Genomic DNA, 18,733 nt, shown 5'->3' with positions numbered 1-18,733 from the left:
TATGTACCACAAATGTTGGGTGCCAGATGCAGGTGCAACCATCTTGTTAAATAAGAAACACAGAGCCAATGCAGAGATGAAAGCCAAAGAGGTCAGAGCTAAGAGATAAAAACCTTACCCTTTACTGCTGCTGTCCTCCACAGCAAGAGAGCTACTTTCTGTGTATATGTCTTTATATAGACTTTCTGTTCTGCCTTCTCATTGGTTCTAAAGGCAACCGCATGACCTCCTCATCACTGCCCATCTATACAGACCTCCAGGAATTATATGATTGATATTGAGATTAAAGGCGTGTATCTCCATGCTGGCTATATACTTGAACACAGAGAAATGTGCCTAGCTCTGCCTCCCAAGAGTTGCAATTAAAGGCGTGCACCATTACCACCCAGCACGTAGGACAAGACACAGAATGTGATTCAACTCAGTGTATGAAGAGGATATGGACACTGAGTTGCCTTACAATAAACAAACTCTGCTTTTCAGAAAGGAGCACTCTTCTATTCTACTGTGATTCCTATAGAGTCAGAACAGTGAGCTTGCTCAGAACAAAAGAACTGTGCTTCCAAAACACACAGGCCATATCTAGTTCAACTCTGCTTATGAAAGTGAGAATAGTAGCTTTGGTTACATCCAAAGCACCGTATTTGCAGGGAACAGATGCGAGTGCTATTTCTACTGTGTATCTCCATGGGAGCACTATAGTGACTTTCCTTACTAGAAAAGAACTGTTACTCCTAGGACAAGAGACAGCATGTGATTCCACTCCATTTATGAAGAGGAAGTCAACACTGACTTGCCTTACAAGAAATATACTCTGCTGTTGAGAAAGGAGCACTCTTCTATTCTACTGTGTTTCCTATAGAGGTAGAACAGTAATCTTGTTCAAAACAAAGAACTGTGCTTCCTGGGCCAGGCAGTGGTGGCGCACGCCTTTAATCCCAGCACTTGGGAAGCAGAGGCAGGCGGATCTCTGTGAGTTCGAGGCTAGCCTGGACTACAGAGGAAGTTCGAGGAAAGGCGCTAAACTACACAGAGAAACCCTGTCTTGAAAAACCAAAAAAAAAAAAAAAAAGAACTGTGCTTCCAAACACATGGCCATATCTAGTTCAATTCTGCTGAGGAAAAGGAGAAGAAGAGTAGCTTCTCTTACATTTAATGCACTGTACTTGCTCGAAATATATGGGAGTGATGTTTCCACAGTGTATCTCACTGGGAGTGCAATAGCAATTTTCCTTACCAGAAAAGAACTTGTTTTTAGAACAAGAGAGAGCATGTGATTCCACTCCATTTATGAAGGTGAAGTCAACACTGAGAGGCCTTACAAGAAACACACTCTGCTTCTGAGAAAGGAGCACTCTTCTACTCTACTGTGTTTCCTATAGAAACAGAACAGTGAACTTGCTCAGAAGAAAATTACTGTGCCACTCATTTATGGGATATATCTCGTTTAACTCTGCTTAGGAAACTGAGAAGAACAGTAGCTTCTCTACATCCAATGCACTGTACTTGCTGGAAACAGATGCTAGTGCTGTTTCCACTGTGTATCTCAATGGGAGTACAATACAATCTTTCCTTACCAGGAGAGAACTGTTGCTCATAGGAGATTCCACTGTTGCTCATGAGATTCCACTCTGTTTATGAAGGAGAAGTAAACAATGAGTTGGCTCACAAGAAATACACTCTGCTTTTGAGAAAGGCTCACTCTTCTCCTCTACTGTGTTTTCTATAGAGCCAGAACAGTGAGCTTGTTCAGAAAAAAAAGGAACTATGCTTCCTATACACATGGGGCATATCTAGTTGAACTGTGTTTAGTAAGCTGAGAAAAACAGTAGCTTCCCTTACATCGAATGAAAAGTATTTGCTGAGAAGAGTTGATATTTCCACTGTGTATGTCAATGAGAGCCCATGGTGACTTTCCTTTTGAGAAAAGAACTATTGCTTGTAGGACCAGAGACAGCCTGTGATTCCACTCCAGTTAGGAAGGGGAATTCAACACTGAGGTGCCTAACAAATTATATGCTCTGCTTTTGAGAAATGAGCCCTGTTGTATTCTACTGTGTTTCTTATACAGTCAGAAATGTGAGCTTTTTCAAAACAAAAGAACTGTGCTTCCTAAACACACAGGTCATATCTAGTTCAACTTTGCTTAGGAAAATGAACAAAACAGTAGCTTCTCTTACATACAATGCACTGTAGTTGTTGGGAACAGATGCAGGTGCCATTTGCACTGTGTATCTCAAAGGGAACACAATAGTGACTTTCCTTACCAGAAAGGAACTGTTGTGCATAAGAGAGAGAAAGCATGTGATTCAACTCCGTTTATGATGGGAAATTAACACTGAGTTGCCTCACAAGAAACAAAGGAACTTGTACTCTACTGTGTTTCCAATAGAGCCAGAACAGTGAGCTTGTTCAGAACAAAAGAACTGTGCTTCCTGAATACACAGGCCATACCTAGTTCAACTCTGCTTAGGAAACATAGAAGTACGGTAGCTTATCTTACATCCAAATCACTGTAGTTGCTGGGAACACACTTGGGTACTATTTGCACTGTGTATCTCAATGGGAAGCCAATAGTGACTTTTCTTACCCAAAAAGAAATATTGCTAGTAGGACAAGACACAGCATGTGATTCAACACCGTTTATGAATGGGAAATAGAGTTTTCCTGCCTTGCCAACAGTCAGGACAAATCTTTGTCACCCGCCAGTCCCACAGCTGCTCAGACTCAACCAAGTAAACACAGAGACTTATATTGCTCACAAACTGTATGGCCGTGGCAGGCTTCTTGCTAATGTTCTTATAGCTTAAATTAATCCATTTCCATAAATCTATACCTAGCCCAGTAGCTTGTGGCTTACCAGCATCTTCACATGCTGCTTGTCCTGGCAGCGGCTGGCAGTGACTCCTTCTGCCTTCCTGTTCTTTCTTTTCTCCTCTCTGTTAGTTCCGCCTGTACTTCCTGCCTAGCCAATGGCCAATCAGTGTTTTATTTATTGACCAATCAGAGCAACACATTTGCCATACAGAACATCACACAGCAGAGTTGCCTCACAAGAAACATATTCTGCTTTTGAGAAAGGAGTACTTTTCTACTCTTCAGGGTTTCCTATACAGCCTGAACAGTGAGTTTGCTCAGAGCAAAAGAACTGTGCTTCCTACACACACGGACCATATCTAGTTCAACTCTGCTTAGGAATCTGAGAAGAGCCATAACTTCTCTTACTTGCAAATCACTGTAGTTGCTTTGAACAGACTTGGGTGCTATTTGCACTGTGTATATCAATCAGAGCCCAATAGTGACTTTCCTTTTCTGAAAAGAACTCTTGCTAGTAGGACAAGAGACAGCATTTGATTCAACTCACTTTATGAAAGGGAAATAAACACTGAGTTGCCTCACAAGAAACACCCTCTGCTTTTGAGAAAGCAGCACACTTCTACTGCCCTGTGTATCCTATAGAGCAATAAGAGTAAGCCTTTTCAGAACAAAAGAACTGTGCTTCCTACACACATGGGCTATATGTAGTTCAACTCTGCTTTAGAACCTAAGAAGAACCGTAGCTTCTCTTACACCCTAATCACTGTAGTTGCTGGGAACAGACAAGGGGGCTATTTTCACTGTGTATCTCAATGGGAGTCCAATAGTGAATTTCCTCACCCAAAAAGAACTGTTGTTTGTAGGACATGAGACAGCATGTGACTCAACTTTGCTCTTGAAAGGGAAAATTAACACTGAGTTTCCTCACAAGAAATACACTCTGCTTTTGAAAAAGGAGCACTCTTCAATTTTTCTGTGTTTCCTATAGAGCCTAAACAGTGAGCTTGCTCAGAACAACAGAACTGTGGTTCCTACACACACAGGCCATATCTAGTTCGATTCTGCTTTGGAAACTGACAAAAATTGTGGCTTTTCTTCTGTCCAAAGCACTGTAGTTGCTGGGACCTGACGCCGTGCCATTTCCACTGTGTACCTCAATGGAGATCCAATACTGACTTTCCTTACCCGAAAAGAATGTTTGCTCATAGGATAAGACACTGCATGTGATACAACTCCGTTTAGTTAGGGGAATTCAACACTGGGTTGCCTTATGAGAAACACACTCTGCTTTTGAGAAAAGAGCACACTTCTACTCTACTGTGTTTCCTACATAGCCTGAACAGTGAGCTATCTCAGAACAAAAGAAGTGTGCTACCTACACACACGGGCTATATCTAGTTCAACTCTACTTAGGAAAATGAGCACATGGTACCTTCTCTTCCAATCAATGCACTGTACTTGCTTGGTAAAGACTCCAGTGCAATTTCCATTGTGTATATCAATAGGAGACCAATAGGGACTTCCCTTCCCAGAAAAGAACAGTTTCTGGTTGGATAAGGGACTGCATGTGATTCAACTCTGATTATGAAGGGGAATTCAACACTGAGTTGCCTAACAAGAAACACACTCTGATTTAGAGAAAAGAGCATTCTTCTACTCTACTGCGTTTCCTATACCTCCAAAACTATGAGCCTGCTCAGAACAAAAGAACTGTGCTTCCTATACACACAGGCCCTATCTAATTTAACTCTGTTTAGGAAAGTGAGCACAACAGAGGCTACTCTTCCATCAAATCTCTGTACTTCCTGGGAACTGACGTGAGTGCCATTTCCACTGTGTATCTCATTCAGAACTCAATAGTGAGTTTTCTTACCCGAAAAGATCTGTTGCAGGTAGGATAAGAGTCTGCATGTGATTCAACTCCATTTATGAACAGAATTCAACACTGACTAGCCTAACAAGAAACACACTCTGCCTTTGAGAAAAGAGCACTCTTCTACTCTACTGTATTTCCTATACAGCCAGATCAGTGAACTTGCTCAGAACAAAGTAGCTGTGCTTTCTTCACACACGGAGCATTATCTAGTTCAACTCTCCTTAGGTTATTGATCACAACAGTAGCTTCTCTTCCATCCAATGCACTGTCCTTGCTGGGAACAGAGGTGAATGCCATTTCTACTGTGTGTCTCAATTGGAGCCCAATAGTGACTTTCCTTACCCAAAAAATAACTGTTACTCATAGGATAAGAAACTGCATGTGATTCAACTCCGTTTATGATGGGGAATTCAACACTGTGCTGTCTAAAGAGAAACACACTCTGCCTTTGAGAAAAGAGCATTCTTCCACTCTACCGTGTTTTATACACAACCTGAACAGTGAGTTTACTCAGAACAAAAGAACTGTACTTCCTACACACATGAGCCACATCTAGTTTAACTCTGTGGTGATATTTTATTTGTATTAAAATGCTTTGTATGTTAATAAGTAAACTTGCCCAGGGGTCGATGCTATTAGCAATCCATAGGAAAGCAGGGCAGTGGTGGCATACGCTTGTAACCACAGCACTTGGTAGGCAGAGCTAGGTAAGTCTCTGTGTGTTCAAGGATACAGCCAGCATTGGATATACACGCCTTTAATCTCAATACCAAACATAGAAGACCTGGACGTCTATACAAACAGGCTGTGATGAGGTAGTCATGTGATTGGGTTTACAACCAATGAGAAGGCAGAACAGAAACTCCATATAAAGACTTTAAGACAGGAAGTAGCTGTGGTTCGAAGCAGTATGACCACCACAGGAGGAAGGGTAAGGTTTTAGCTCTTAGCCCTGGCCTCTTGGCTTTCTTCTTTGCATTGGTTCTGTGTTTCTTATTTAATAAGACAGTTGGTTACATCTACATTTGGCACCCAACATGAGAAGAATCCACTAAAAACTACTTGGCTTGACTTGGTGGCAGGTCCGATTTCCAGCCTGGGTGGCCTGGCTCCCTAGCTCAGGTCCAGGTCTGACTGACCCGCAGCTGGTGCTACTTGCTTAAAGCTGCTGCTACAAACAACTCAGGCCTGCCCTGCCAAACAGGGCCCCTGCCTGTAAAGCCAAGGCTTGACTCTGTTCAAGCCGCTATGCTTTCTTGTGCTTGCTCTCTCTCTCTCTCTCTCTCTCTCTCTCTCTCTCTCTCTTCACACTTCGAACACCAGGTGGCTGTTTTGAAATTCCCTCAGATTTCTACTGTTCTACACAGACTTGGTAAGTCAATTAAGCTATCTATTTCAAAGAGAATTTTTTTCTACATTACAAAAATGGGCTTTATGTATACATTGGATGAAAATTGGGCTTTGTTTGAAATTTTAGGCACTCTGACAATGGAACAATATATGAGAAGATTAATATTGATTGAATTATTCAGTTTATTACTTTTCCTATCCTCATTTTACTATTTAAAAAGATAGTCAATTTAAGAGCCAGGATAACAGTCTTAGAAAAAACTGTTAACCTGTAAAAAATGAATTATAGAAAAATTCAAATTCAGACAGAAGAAATTAACAGTGAAGTTGTTTCAAAATTGGATCATAAGGTTACAGAAAGAAAGCCTGTCTTCACGCAATCACCGTTAATTTATCCGGTAGCCATACAGCAGCTACGTGGTGAAGAGAATGGACAATATTTTGATTACAATTGAAATGTTAGATTTATGAAGATTTAAGGAGGCAAAAGCATCTTATGGAATGCATTCCCCATATGTAAAGCAAATGTTAAACACCTGGTCAACTTGTAATAGGATTCTACCAAAGGACTATCTGGATCTGGCATAGGCTGTTCTTGAACCCGGACAAAATCTTCAGTGGAAAATGTGGTTCAAGGAGGAGAATAAAAATATAGAAAAACAATGGATGGATAAAGGAATACAAGTCTGCCAGGATCAGCTTATTGGAGAAGACCAATATGCTTCAGTACAAACATAATGTTTATATGATGTCCAAACCCTAATTCTATGTCTAACGGCAGCCTTGAATGCATGGGACAGAGTTGAGGAACCAGGAAAAAAACTGAGTCATTTACAAAGGTTATACAGGGCTCAAAAGAATCTTTCACAGATTTCTTACAAAGATTGACTTCAGCAGTACAGAGAATGATCCCGAATTCAGAGGCTAGTCAGATAATAATCCAATCTTTGTCCCTTGAGAACGCAAATGCAGCATGCAAAAGAATAATCAGGCCATTGAAGGCAAGATCTGCACCCTTAGAAGATTGGATTAGAGAAACGGTTAATGTTGAGGCTCATGACCAAGATGATATGTGGGTAGGAGAAGCAATTTTAAAAGGTTTGCTAAATGTTAGATGTTTTGGATGTGAAAAGAAAGAACATTTTAAAGGGACTGTAAACAGGTCATTTCTAGAAATAATGTTTCTTCAAGGAACAATGGCAACAGAATGCCCCTTCCTTCTGGAGTATGCAGAAGGTGTGGTAAGGGAAAACACTGGACTAACGAATGTAGATCAACAAGGGACAGAGAGGGTAATCCTTTGCCTCCGGCTTCGGAAAACACCCAGAGGGGCCTCACGCAGGCCCCCACAGTAAATCCAGTTCAAACCTTTTCTGCTGATGTAGAGGAAGCCCCTACTCAAAACAACTAAATAACCAAATGCCTATTGGAATAAATCATGTTGGTCAGAATGATGAAACAGAGAAAATAGGAAATTCAGGAAAAAACATAAAGAAAAATTTTTGGCAAATTTCTATTAATGAACAAAGACCCAAATTAACAAAAAAATAAATGGTGTTTTGTTGTCTGGTCTGGTAGACACAGGTGTGGACATTACCATAATTGCACCAGAATTTTGGCATCCAACTTGACCTATTCAGGAGGTAAACATTCAGCTGTTAGGAATTGGGACATTATTATCTCGAGTGAAACAGAGTGCAAGATGGTTCGAATGTATAGGTCCAGAAGAACAGAGAGGAAAATTAAAACCATATGTGGCTAACATAGCTATGAACCTGTGGGGTCGAGACTTGTTGTAACAATGGAATACTCAGATTAACATCCCTCCAATCTCAGAAACAAATCATAAACTAGAACATGTTTCAGAGAGAAATATTAGAAGATATTATTCTAATGAGTGCTCACCAACCATCCATGTCATACAAGAACAGGGCACAACAACTGATAATCTTCCAAAAACACCAACAGCTCTACTTTAAAATGGTCAACAGACAAGACTGTATGGGTTCAGTAATGGTCTTTAACAACAGAGAAACTCCAGGCTTTAGAAGAACTGGTAGAAGAACAGTTAAAAACTGTTGGAGACCGACTCTGGACAGCTGTGTCTTGAACCTTGTGTTACCTGCCACGATTTATCAAGCCTCGTGTAAATTGGAGGCTTTTAGTCTAACCTAGGAATGTAGGATTAAATAAACCTCTTTAAATCAGCTAGCTGCAGGGGCCTGGGACCAAAGCGACCTCCTGCTGACCCTCCTTAGGAATTTTCTTTGTCCTCTCCTCACTCCTGCTCCCCCTCCCTACCTGAAGCCCTGTTTATAAGCTCTAACACCAGTCAATAAAGTGAGACCTTGACGCAACTCAGACTGACTCTGTCTTTCTTCACGTGCTTGGTCTCCTTTCCCTCTCGCCCCCCATTGATTCACAGGTGGTCCCTCCTCGAGACCCTCGAATAACCTGGCCTGCTGGATGGGTCAAATGGCGCCCGAACGTGGGGCTCGAGGCACGGCGGCTCACTACTGGACGGCAAAGAGAAAACGTGGTCTGGCCAGACTCACTAGGGTAGAGGTGCCCCAACAGCATCACTCGTGTGCCGCGGCAGCCTTGAGGTAAGTGCCGTTCATCAATCAATGGGTAAAGCACTCTCTAAAGAGGCTCTCTTCATTTAGGAAATGAAGATTTCAGGGAGAGGGGAATAAGAGTCAAAAAGAAAGAAAGAAAAAAAGATTTAATTAAGTTTTTCTGTTTCGTGGAAGAAAAATGTCCCTGGCTGGTTATTAATGGCCCGGGCATCCACCCTTTGACGTGGAATAAAGTCAGAAAGGATATCAATAACTTGCTTAAGGATGGAGAGAATGTCCCCGATGCATTTTTTAGTTTCTATGGAGTAATCAGAGATGTTTTAAAGGATTCAGAAAAGGATAGTAGGGTGTCACATATTCTAGCACTTGCTGAGGACCTATTAAACGATGTGTCCGTCCCAGTAGACAGTAAGAGTGAGGTTGCCACAAATCACATTGAACAAAAGACCAAAAGACCCCACCGGGACCCTCAAGGGTCCAGAGGTTTATTGACATCTACCGGTAAGAGCGCTCTCTGTCTTGTCTCTGTCTCTGTCTTGTGTCGTTAAGTTTTGTGCCAGTCGACTGATTTGTACTTTGCAGGCTCACTGGGACAGACGTGTCCGGACAGTGATCCTGGGAGGGAAAGAGAGACGTCTCATTCCCTGATTTGGGCAAGGGACCCCCTAGTCCCGAGCCATTTGGGGCCACCTCAGAGGTGACCATTTGATTTTAGGAGTCTCCTCCAGGGAGTGCTCAGGAGAGGAGCATCTTTGGGTACCTTTCCCCTGGTGGAAGGAAGTGCCACTTTGTATTTTGTCCTGGGAAATTGTTAGAGCCATTCTGTGGGAGTTTTTGTATGTTTTATTGTGGTCATTGTTACTTTACACTCTGTTTCTCTTCCAAGAAATAAGGTACATGTCTGACTGACAGGGATGTGAAAGCCCCCTGATGTCTGTTTGATCTAGGACAGAGATCCTCGAGTCTCGATTGTTTTTGATGTGATTGAGACTGGAGGGTCACTCTCCACAGAGCACATCAGGCTGTCATTGTTCTTGGAGCTTTGTTGGTTGTCTCGTTGGGGCAAAGTTTTTTTTTTTCATGTGCCCTTTGTCTTATGTGTAATGTGTTAACTGTTCTCATTGTTGACTTGACTGTGACGGACGCTATGGGACAGTTCCCTTCTTCTCCACTAGACCTTTGCCTAGCCCACCAGAAGGATGTGCGAGCCGCAATCAAGGGGCTTGCTTGCTGTGAGTGAGGCCATCATCATCTCAGTGCTGATGTGCTGGTACTTGAATTGTCTGTGTAAAGGTCATCTGTTTCTGCTACTCACCTCCCTTCCTCCCTAGCTCTCTTGCTATCAGGACTGCAGGCATCTGGCTGCTCTCACGAGGGTGGGGGTGCGTGCTTTCGGTACAGGCGGGCTAAGATTCTCATGTCCTGCTCTGGACAGGGCAATGACTGCCTGCAACTGACAAAACTGTGTGAACACTGAACAGAGAATCTGACTTTAGTCAGAGGAGTTAACAAAAACTTTTTTTCAGGAACACTGGCAGCCAAGGACATACTTTATGACCACTGCTCTCCCTCCCTTCCTTTACTGTGATAACTTCAAAGTCTCTTCTGCCAGCCAGGAATTTCTCTTGTTAACCCTTCTCTGTCCTGATTGTGAAACCTCAGTAACCCCCCCCCCAACTTCATACCCTACAGACAAAGAGAAGCTAAAACCAGGATTCTTAAATGTAGATAAGAACTTAGACGCCTTTTTCCAGGTGGCTTTATCAACTACAGAAACTTAAGAAAACACAGAGTTAGGATATATGACCATCTGACAGAGACCAAGTGGTCATAAAACATCCCAAACTCCCCAAACTCCCCAAACCCGGGAGACAGCTCATAAAACTCCTAAACAAGGTTGCTAAACAAATGAGAAATAAAGATAACATGAAAAACTACTGATATGAACCTACAGAGGGACGTGGGCGGTGGGAGATGAATTATGTGGTCTATATTAGCCTCACAAAGAAAGGCATGTGCTCCTTCCAACCTCCCTGCTGTGTGTGAGAAGTTTGGAACTAGCCCCCCTGCCAAGGCTTGTAAACTTCATTTGTATAAACCTTGCTTTTGCATTCTGTACCTGAGGTCTCTGATGGCTTCTTTGGGGACGTGATCTGGGCATAACACTGATATTGCTTAAAAAAGAAATGTTAAATTACCAGTTCAAGATACTAGGAAAATTATGCTTTTGTTTCCACAGGAAAAATAAAAATTTACATGGGTTTTGGTCATTTGAGTTCAATGTGTTATAAATACTTGCCATCATTTAAGAAAATTGGTTTCAAATTATTGTTGGTTAAGATAAAAGTTTAAATAAATGATTTTTTGACTTGAGGAAACAGTTTAAGATATAAAAATTTAAAGGCTTAAGCATGTCATGAGGGTTTAAAAAAATATAATGAAACTTTAAGGTCTAACTTTAAAGTTTAAGTAAACATGTTTCAGATTTCTTTCTCTTGCTATTCTGCTGTTACATGGAGATTCCAAAGGGTCATAGTTTTAAAAATGTCTGTCTATTCTGCAGGTATGAATGAAAATGTGGCCACATGTATGTTTGGTTTTGAATGTCTGAGTTTGCATGCATGTCCTTTGTGTTAAGGAATACAAGTTAATACTAGTCATCTGGCTATCCAGATACTAGTTTAAAGCATAAACGGTTCTATTTAAATAAAAACAAACTGAGAGGTATATGTGACTAATATATCTATAAGAGAACAAATTAGCCTGGTCATTATTACCAAACTTAGAGATATTTTCAAGATTAGGCCTAGATTTGTTTGGCTCAGATACATTTAATAGATAATGGTCCTCAAACCTGTCAATGATCTGATGAATATGACATTTAAATTATTTGATTAAAAACTTACTATCAGAAACAGAGACTCCTAGCTCCCCAGCTCCTAGCAATGACTCCCAAGGTCTCCAAAGAAGATATGGAATGACAAGAAGATGCCACCTGAATTGTGAACGACACTGACCACAGGGCAAGATGCCCCAATGCAACACCTGCCTCCAGGACCCAGCCCAGACTGTGGACAAGTAGTAGGACACTGTCAGTCTTCCGTGTCCCTATTCCACAGAAAAGGTACTCTGCCTTATGGGCTTGATGGTGGTAGAAGATTGATGTTGTTCTGACTGGTACCTCCAACGCTATAGAGACCTGGGTAGGGATTGATCACTGTAATTTATAGGATTGAAAGCTTCTTGGTCTGCACTCAGATATAGTTTATCCTTCTCAGATTTCTGATAGTACTGATGGCTAGGCTAGCTCTAACTTTGTCAGCATGGCACCATCAGCCAGATCCTTCTGCAAGGCCATAGCTAGCCTTTTAGCTCACTTTAAAAGAAAATGTTCTAAGATGTAAAAATTTAAATAAATTATAAAGGTTCGGATATGAGTCTAAAATAAGATATGTTTCAGATTACTCTCCTGTTCTATGGTTCAGAGCTTAACGTTTAGGAGTCCTGATGAGCTGATAGAGCAATGACCACTTACTATTCAGTCACAAGGTCAACATTTTGGATTTGTTTTAAATGTCATCTAGATATGTGTAAATGTAAACCTAAAAGTGCTTTTCACCAGGCCAAAATCTCTGTCCAATTTATACCTGGCTTTCTGGACAGAAGTAAAATGCCCAAATCTGTAGTTCTTGTTGGGACTCAAAGGTATAAGTCTACTTCTGCTGTTTTACAGATACCCATTATCTGCTTTGTCTACAATATGGATTTCAGTACAGATTGGTAATACTAATGTATCTAAAACTTTTATGTCATTTTGTAAGTAGGCCTCAAAGGATTAAAAGAGTCATAAAAACATAGACCCACTTCACAGAGGTCGAAAGGACCCCAGATAAGTATTCCTAAAGATGGTATTTTTCCTTTCTCCTGGTCTTGGGATTACTGCTTTTCCCATTACTAAGGGTATAAACCTAAGGGTTCCAAATAAGTTCATAAATTTTAACCTCTGTTCCTAGTTTAAATCTGTCTCAACAGACTTCTACTTGGCTGGCAGACACCTCCAAGTTTCAGTTGCTGACTCCACCACTCCAGATGACTGTGGACTCCGGACGTGCTAAAGGCTAACGTGGACCAGCCCAGCTAACATGATTCTTCTCTGTCACTATGGTGTCAGGCAGCTACATGCTACTGACGAATGCCCCCTGCCCAATCTTTGACCAGATTTTCAGCCTTTTGGGGGAGGGGCCCTGATAACGACACCCCAATGCCAGCTTGAAGCAGTTCCAGAAGAGAATACATCGTCCCATTTCCTTGTTCAAAAAAGGCTGAAATGCTGGGTCAAAAGAAAACTCCCTGGCATAGAGACCAGATGGCTAATTGTACATGAACTATGCATGGCAATTACAGGCCATGAGTTACTAAAATAGGCCATGAGGTACCAAATGTAATGCCATAATTTTTAGATTAAAATTTGCCAAAAAGAAAATGGGGGAGTGAAAGACTCTAGCCATTCAGGCTTACACCCCTAAGCCTCAGGAAAAGAGAAAACTTCAAGCACCAGGAAATGAGAAACTAAAAATCTAGTTCCAAGAGCAACCTGACTTAGCCATTGTTCAATCTCCCCTGCAACCATATAACAATGTAAAGAGATTTCTGTTAAGAGATATGCTCAACTGTGACTGGGATAGTTGCAGGTGTTCCAGGAAGGACCACCGTGACCTTTGTGTAAACTCCACTCCCGCCTTGATACCCCTCCCTTGAGGTTTCAGGAAAAATGTACCTGTTGACGCAAATTACCCGTCTGTGATCACTCTGTACCCAGACCATGATCTTGTGAAACGAAATTGTATGGGAATTTTAATCTTGTGGGTTTTTCCTTTATTAGCCGTTATGGGGCTGCAGTAAGATGCTCTTAGGAGCAGGGTTTGCCCTTCTATATAGAAGCTTTAAAGAATCCCCTTGGCTTTCTACCCTGATCCCCACCATCCTGGACCCCTGATTATTTTCCTTCTCCTTCTCATTACCTTTGGTCCCTGGGCCTTTCAGCGGTTGACTCGGTTTATCAAAAATCAGATTGATTTGGCCTTACCACGACACGTCTTGATTCATTATCACAGAGTAGATTCCTAGGAGGCCAGACAGGAGCCCCATCAAGGACTCAGATTCAGTGTCCTAAAGTCCTAACGTCCCCACGGTCTTGCTAGAGAGTACTCAATGACGGGAATAGTACAGGGCCCACGCAGGAGACAACAGTGTACAGAGGTCGTTGAGACCGGCTCAACATGGCACCTGCCGTGCGTGGGAGTCCCCTGTATAGCCTAAGACAGAGGCTCTCTCGGACCTCCACAACCCCGATCACATGGACTTGGTCCATTTTTGAGAAAAGAGGGGGAACTGTTGGAGACCGACTCTGGACAGCTGTGTCTTGAACCTTGTGTTACCTGCCACGATTTATCAAGCCTCGTGTAAATTGGAGGCTTTTAGTCTAACCTAGGAATGTAGGATTAAATAAACCTCTTTAAATCAGCTAGCTGCAGGGGCCTGGGACCAAAGCGACCTCCTGCTGACCCTCCTTAGGAATTTTCTTTGTCCTCTCCTCACTCCTGCTCCCCCTCCCTACCTGAAGCCCTGTTTATAAGCTCTAACACCAGTCAATAAAGTGAGACCTTGACGCAACTCAGACTGACTCTGTCTTTCTTCACGTGCTTGGTCTCCTTTCCCTCTCGCCCCCCATTGATTCACAGGTGGTCCCTCCTCGAGACCCTCGAATAACCTGGCCTGCTGGACGGGTCAAAAAACTCAGCTGGGGATCACAAATTGCTCCTGAAAAGATACAAAGAGGAGATTCTATTAATTATTTAGGATATAAAATAGAGCTACAAAAAAATTAGACCCCAAAAGATGCAAATTAAGAGAGATCGACTACAGACTCTTAATGACTTTCAAAGATTATTTGGAGACATTCCTTATCTAAGAACTATTGTTGTGGTAAAAAATGATGAACTAAATAATTTGTTCAAAACCTTAGAAGGTGACAAGGACTTAAATATTCCAAGAGAATTATCACCTGAAGCTGAGAAAGAATTGGCCTTGGTAGAAAAGAAAGTACATGAAGGGCACGTAGATCACATTGATCCAAAGCTAGATTGCATTTTGGTTATTTTACATTCTAGGCATTCTCCTACTGGAATATTAATGCAGAGGTAAGATATTATATTGGAATGGATATTTTTACCAAATAAACCAAATAAAAAATTAAAAACTTATGTGGAAAAAATCTCTGACTTGATTTGGAAGGTAAAATGGAGACTTTGTCAATTAGCAGGAATAGACCCAGCAGAAATCAACTGCTGACAAACAGGACAGTCAGGACACGAAACAAAGGACTACTGATTCTTGCCAAAACAAGTGTGGTTATGGCTTTATCAAAAGGCATTTTCTGAGGCCAGGACAATAAGGAACCATTCCTGAAGTGGCCTTCGCAATCCGGAAAAGGTACAGTGCCCTTTTCTTAGAAAGCAGCTGAACAGGCAGTGGATCGATTGCTTCTGATGTGCAATGGAACAGCAGCTGAAACAGTTATTCCTGAAGAGTAATTAAGCTCACGCCTCTCAATAGTAGAATGGTATTTGATAGAGGGAAGTGGAGAAGAACAGGATGCTGAGATGAAGCCACATATACACATAGCCAAGAAGAATGGACAGCTGAATTAAAAAGCCATCAACAATTTCCAGAAATTAAAATCCTGAATCATGACATGACACTAGTGGAATTCAGATGTTTCTAGTACATGGACTGCTCTCACCCAATGTGAGGTTGAAGTGTTGACCTTGTGTACATCCTACTTCACAAATGAGTCTGTCAGATATGCTAAGCCTATAGGCTGAAGATGATGCCTAACACTGCGGAGAAACCTCAGGTGACTGTCCAGGCAGCTGGCTGTTTCTGTCAACTCACAATCTTTTGGAAGTTGCTTGCATGTACTTCCTGTTTTTATTTTTGTTAGGTAATATTATTTCCTTCTTGGTTCTCTGAGGGAGTTGAAGATTAGTTAGTTATAGTCAAAGTTTAATTAGGATAGAAAATGAATTAGATACAATAGGATAGATACTGGAATTTTTTCTCTGAATTTGTCAAATAAAAATGAACTAGACATTGTTTAGGTATTTATTACTTGTATATATTGTATATAGTATTTGTACTTTTTGTATATAGTTTTTCTTATGTTAGTTATAAGCTTTTTCCTTTTTCTTTTTATTAAAATAGAAAGGGAAAATATGGTAATATTTTATTTGTATTAAAATGTTATTTCTATGTTAATAAATAAATTTGCAAGGGGTCAGAGGAAAACAGGGCAGTGGTGGCATACATTTGTAATCACAGCACTTGGTAGGCAGAGCTATATAAGAATCTGTGTGTTCAGGGATATGGCCAGCATTGGATACACATGCCTTTAATCTGAATACCAACCATAGAAGACATGGAGGTCTATACAGAGAGGCCATGATGAGGTAGTATTGTGGTTGGGTTTACAACCAATGAGAAGGCAGAACAGAAACTCTATATAAAGACTTTAAGACAGGAAGTAGCTTGATTTGTAGAGGTAGGACCACCAAAGGAGGAAGGGTAAGGTTTTAGCTCTTAGCCCTGATCTCTTGGCTGTCTTTTTTCATTGGTTCTGTGTTTCTTATTTAATAAGATGGCTGGTTACATCTACAAAATGCTACTTAGGAAACAGAGTACAACAGTAGCTTCTCATCCATCCAAGGCACTGTACTTGCTGGGAATAGACACGAGTGCCATTTCCACTGTGTGTCTCAATAGGAGCCCCAAGTGACTTTCCTAACCAGAAAATAACTCATGCTCGTAGGATAAGAGACTACATGTGATTCAACTCAATTTATGAGTGGAATTCAACATCGGATAGCCTAATAAGAAACACACTCTGCTCTTGAGAAAAGAGCACTCTTCTACTCTATTGTGTTTCCAATACAGCCAGAAGAGTGAGCTTGATAAGAAAAAAAAAATAGCTGTGCTTCTTTCACACATGGACCATATCTAGTTCAACTCTGCTTAGGTTATTGAGCACAAAGAAGTTTCTCTCCCATCCACTGCACTGTACTTTCTGGGAACAGACACGAGTGCCATTTCCACTGTATGTCTTTTTTTCTTTCTTTCTTTTTATTCATATTTTTTAAATTTATTTTACAATGCTATTCAGTTCTACATAATAGCCACAGATTCCCTTGTTCTCTCGCTTCCTGTCCCCCTCCCCTTCCCCCCAGCCCATCCCCCATTTCCACCTCCTCCAGATCAAGGTCTCCCCCGAGGACTGGGATTGACCTGATAGACTCAGTCCAGGCAGGTCCAGTCCCCTCCTCCCAGATTGAGACAAGCGTCCCTGCATAAGTCCCAGGTTTCAAACAGCTAACTCATGCAACAAGCCCAGGACCTGGTACCACTGCCTAGATGCCTCCCAAACAGATCAAGCCAGTCGACTGTCTCACCTATTCAGAGGGCCTGATCCAGTTGGGGGCCCCTCAGACTTTGGTTCATAGTTCATGTGTTTCCATTCATTTGCTTATTTGTCCCTGTGCTTTATCCAACCTTGGTTTCAACAATTCTCACTCATATAAACCCTCCTCTTTCTCACTAATTAGACTCTCAGTGCTCCACCAGGGGCCTAGCCATGGATGTCTGCATCCAGATTCCTCAGTCCTTGGATGGGGTTTGTGGCACAACTATTAAGGTGTTTGGCCATCCCATCCCATCACCAGAGTAGGTCAGTCCCTGCTGTCTCTCGACCATTGCCAGCAGTCTTTTGTGGGGGTATCTTTGTGGATTTCTGTGGGCCTCTTTAGCTCTTTGTTTCTTCCTTTTCTCATGTGGTCTTCATTTACCATGATCTCCTATTCCTTGTTCTCCCTCTCTTTTCTTGATCCAGGTGGGATCTCCCACTCTCTTTCCCTCGACCCTTGCCCTTCATTGCTCCCATTCATGTCCAGGCTGTTCATGTAGATCTCATCCATTTCTCCGTGTCTTTCTTGGGGTCCTGTTTTCCAGGTAGCCTCACTGGTGATGTGAGTAGCAGTCCAGTCATCCTTGTTCCACATTTGGCATCTTCCTGTGAGTGAGTACATACCATATTTGTCTTTCTGAGTCTGGGTTACCTCACTCAGGATGATTTTTTCTAGATCCATCCATTTGTCTGCAAACCTCATGATGTCATTGTTTTTCTCTGCTGAGTAGTATTCCATTGTGTATATGTGCCACAATTTATTTATCCATTCTTCAGTTGAAGGGCATCTAGGTTGTTTCCAGGTTCTGACTATTACAAACAATGCTGATAGGAACATAGCTGAGCAAGTGCTCTTGTGGTATGATTGAGCATTTCTTGGGTATATGCCCAGGAGTGGTATAGCTGGATCTTGGGGGAGATTGATTCCCAATTTTCTAAGAAAGCACCATATTGATTTCCAAAGTGGTTGTACAAGCTTGCATTCCCACCAGCAGTGTAGGAGAGTTCCACTAGTTCCACATCCTCTCCAGCATAAAGTGTCTTCAGTGTTTTTGATCTTAGCCATTCTGACAGGGGTAAGGTGGTATCTCCGAGTTGTTTTGATTTGCATTTCCCTGATGATTCGGGATGTTGAGCAATTCCTTAAATGTCTTTCAGCCATTTGAGTTTCCTTTGTTGAGAATTCTCTGTTTAGTTCTATAGCCCATTTCTTAATTGGACTGTTGGTCGTTTTGATGTTTAATTTCTTGAGTGCTTTATATATTCTGGATATCAGTCCTTTGCCAGATGTGGGGTTGGTGAAGATCTTTTCCCATTCTGTAGGCTGTCGCTTTGCCTTGTTGACCGTATCCTTTGCTCTACAAAAGCTTCTCAGTTTCAAGAGGTCCCATTGATTTATTGTTTGTCTCAGTGTCTGTGCTACTGGTGTTATATTTAGGAAGTGATCTCCTATGCCAATGTGTTCAAGACTACTTCCTACTTTCTCTTCTAGCAGGTTCTGAGTAGCTGGATTTATGTTGAGGTCCTTGATCCACTTGGACTTAAGTTTTGTGCACGGTGACAGTTGTGGATCTATTTGCAGGCTTCTACACATTG

General features: G+C 41.7%; 1 protein-coding gene across 1 annotated transcript in view; it reads left to right on the top strand.

Annotated features, from left to right (window-relative positions):
• The first annotated feature begins 8,518 nt into the window (after positions 1-8,518).
• The window catches only part of LOC119086686 (zinc finger protein 120-like), a 44,143-nt gene continuing 33,928 nt past the window's right edge, over positions 8,519-18,733 (top strand). The window contains exon 1 of the mRNA XM_037199244.1: positions 8,519-8,649. Within this exon, the coding sequence (XP_037055139.1) occupies positions 8,519-8,649 (131 nt within the window). The remainder of the gene's footprint in view (positions 8,650-18,733) is intronic.

This window comes from Peromyscus leucopus, chromosome X (genome assembly GCF_004664715.2).
Source record: "Peromyscus leucopus breed LL Stock chromosome X, UCI_PerLeu_2.1, whole genome shotgun sequence".
Classification (NCBI taxonomy): Eukaryota; Metazoa; Chordata; class Mammalia; order Rodentia; family Cricetidae; genus Peromyscus; species Peromyscus leucopus.
Note: the sequence above shows the minus strand (reverse complement) of the source record. Positions and strands in the feature narration are given on the sequence as shown.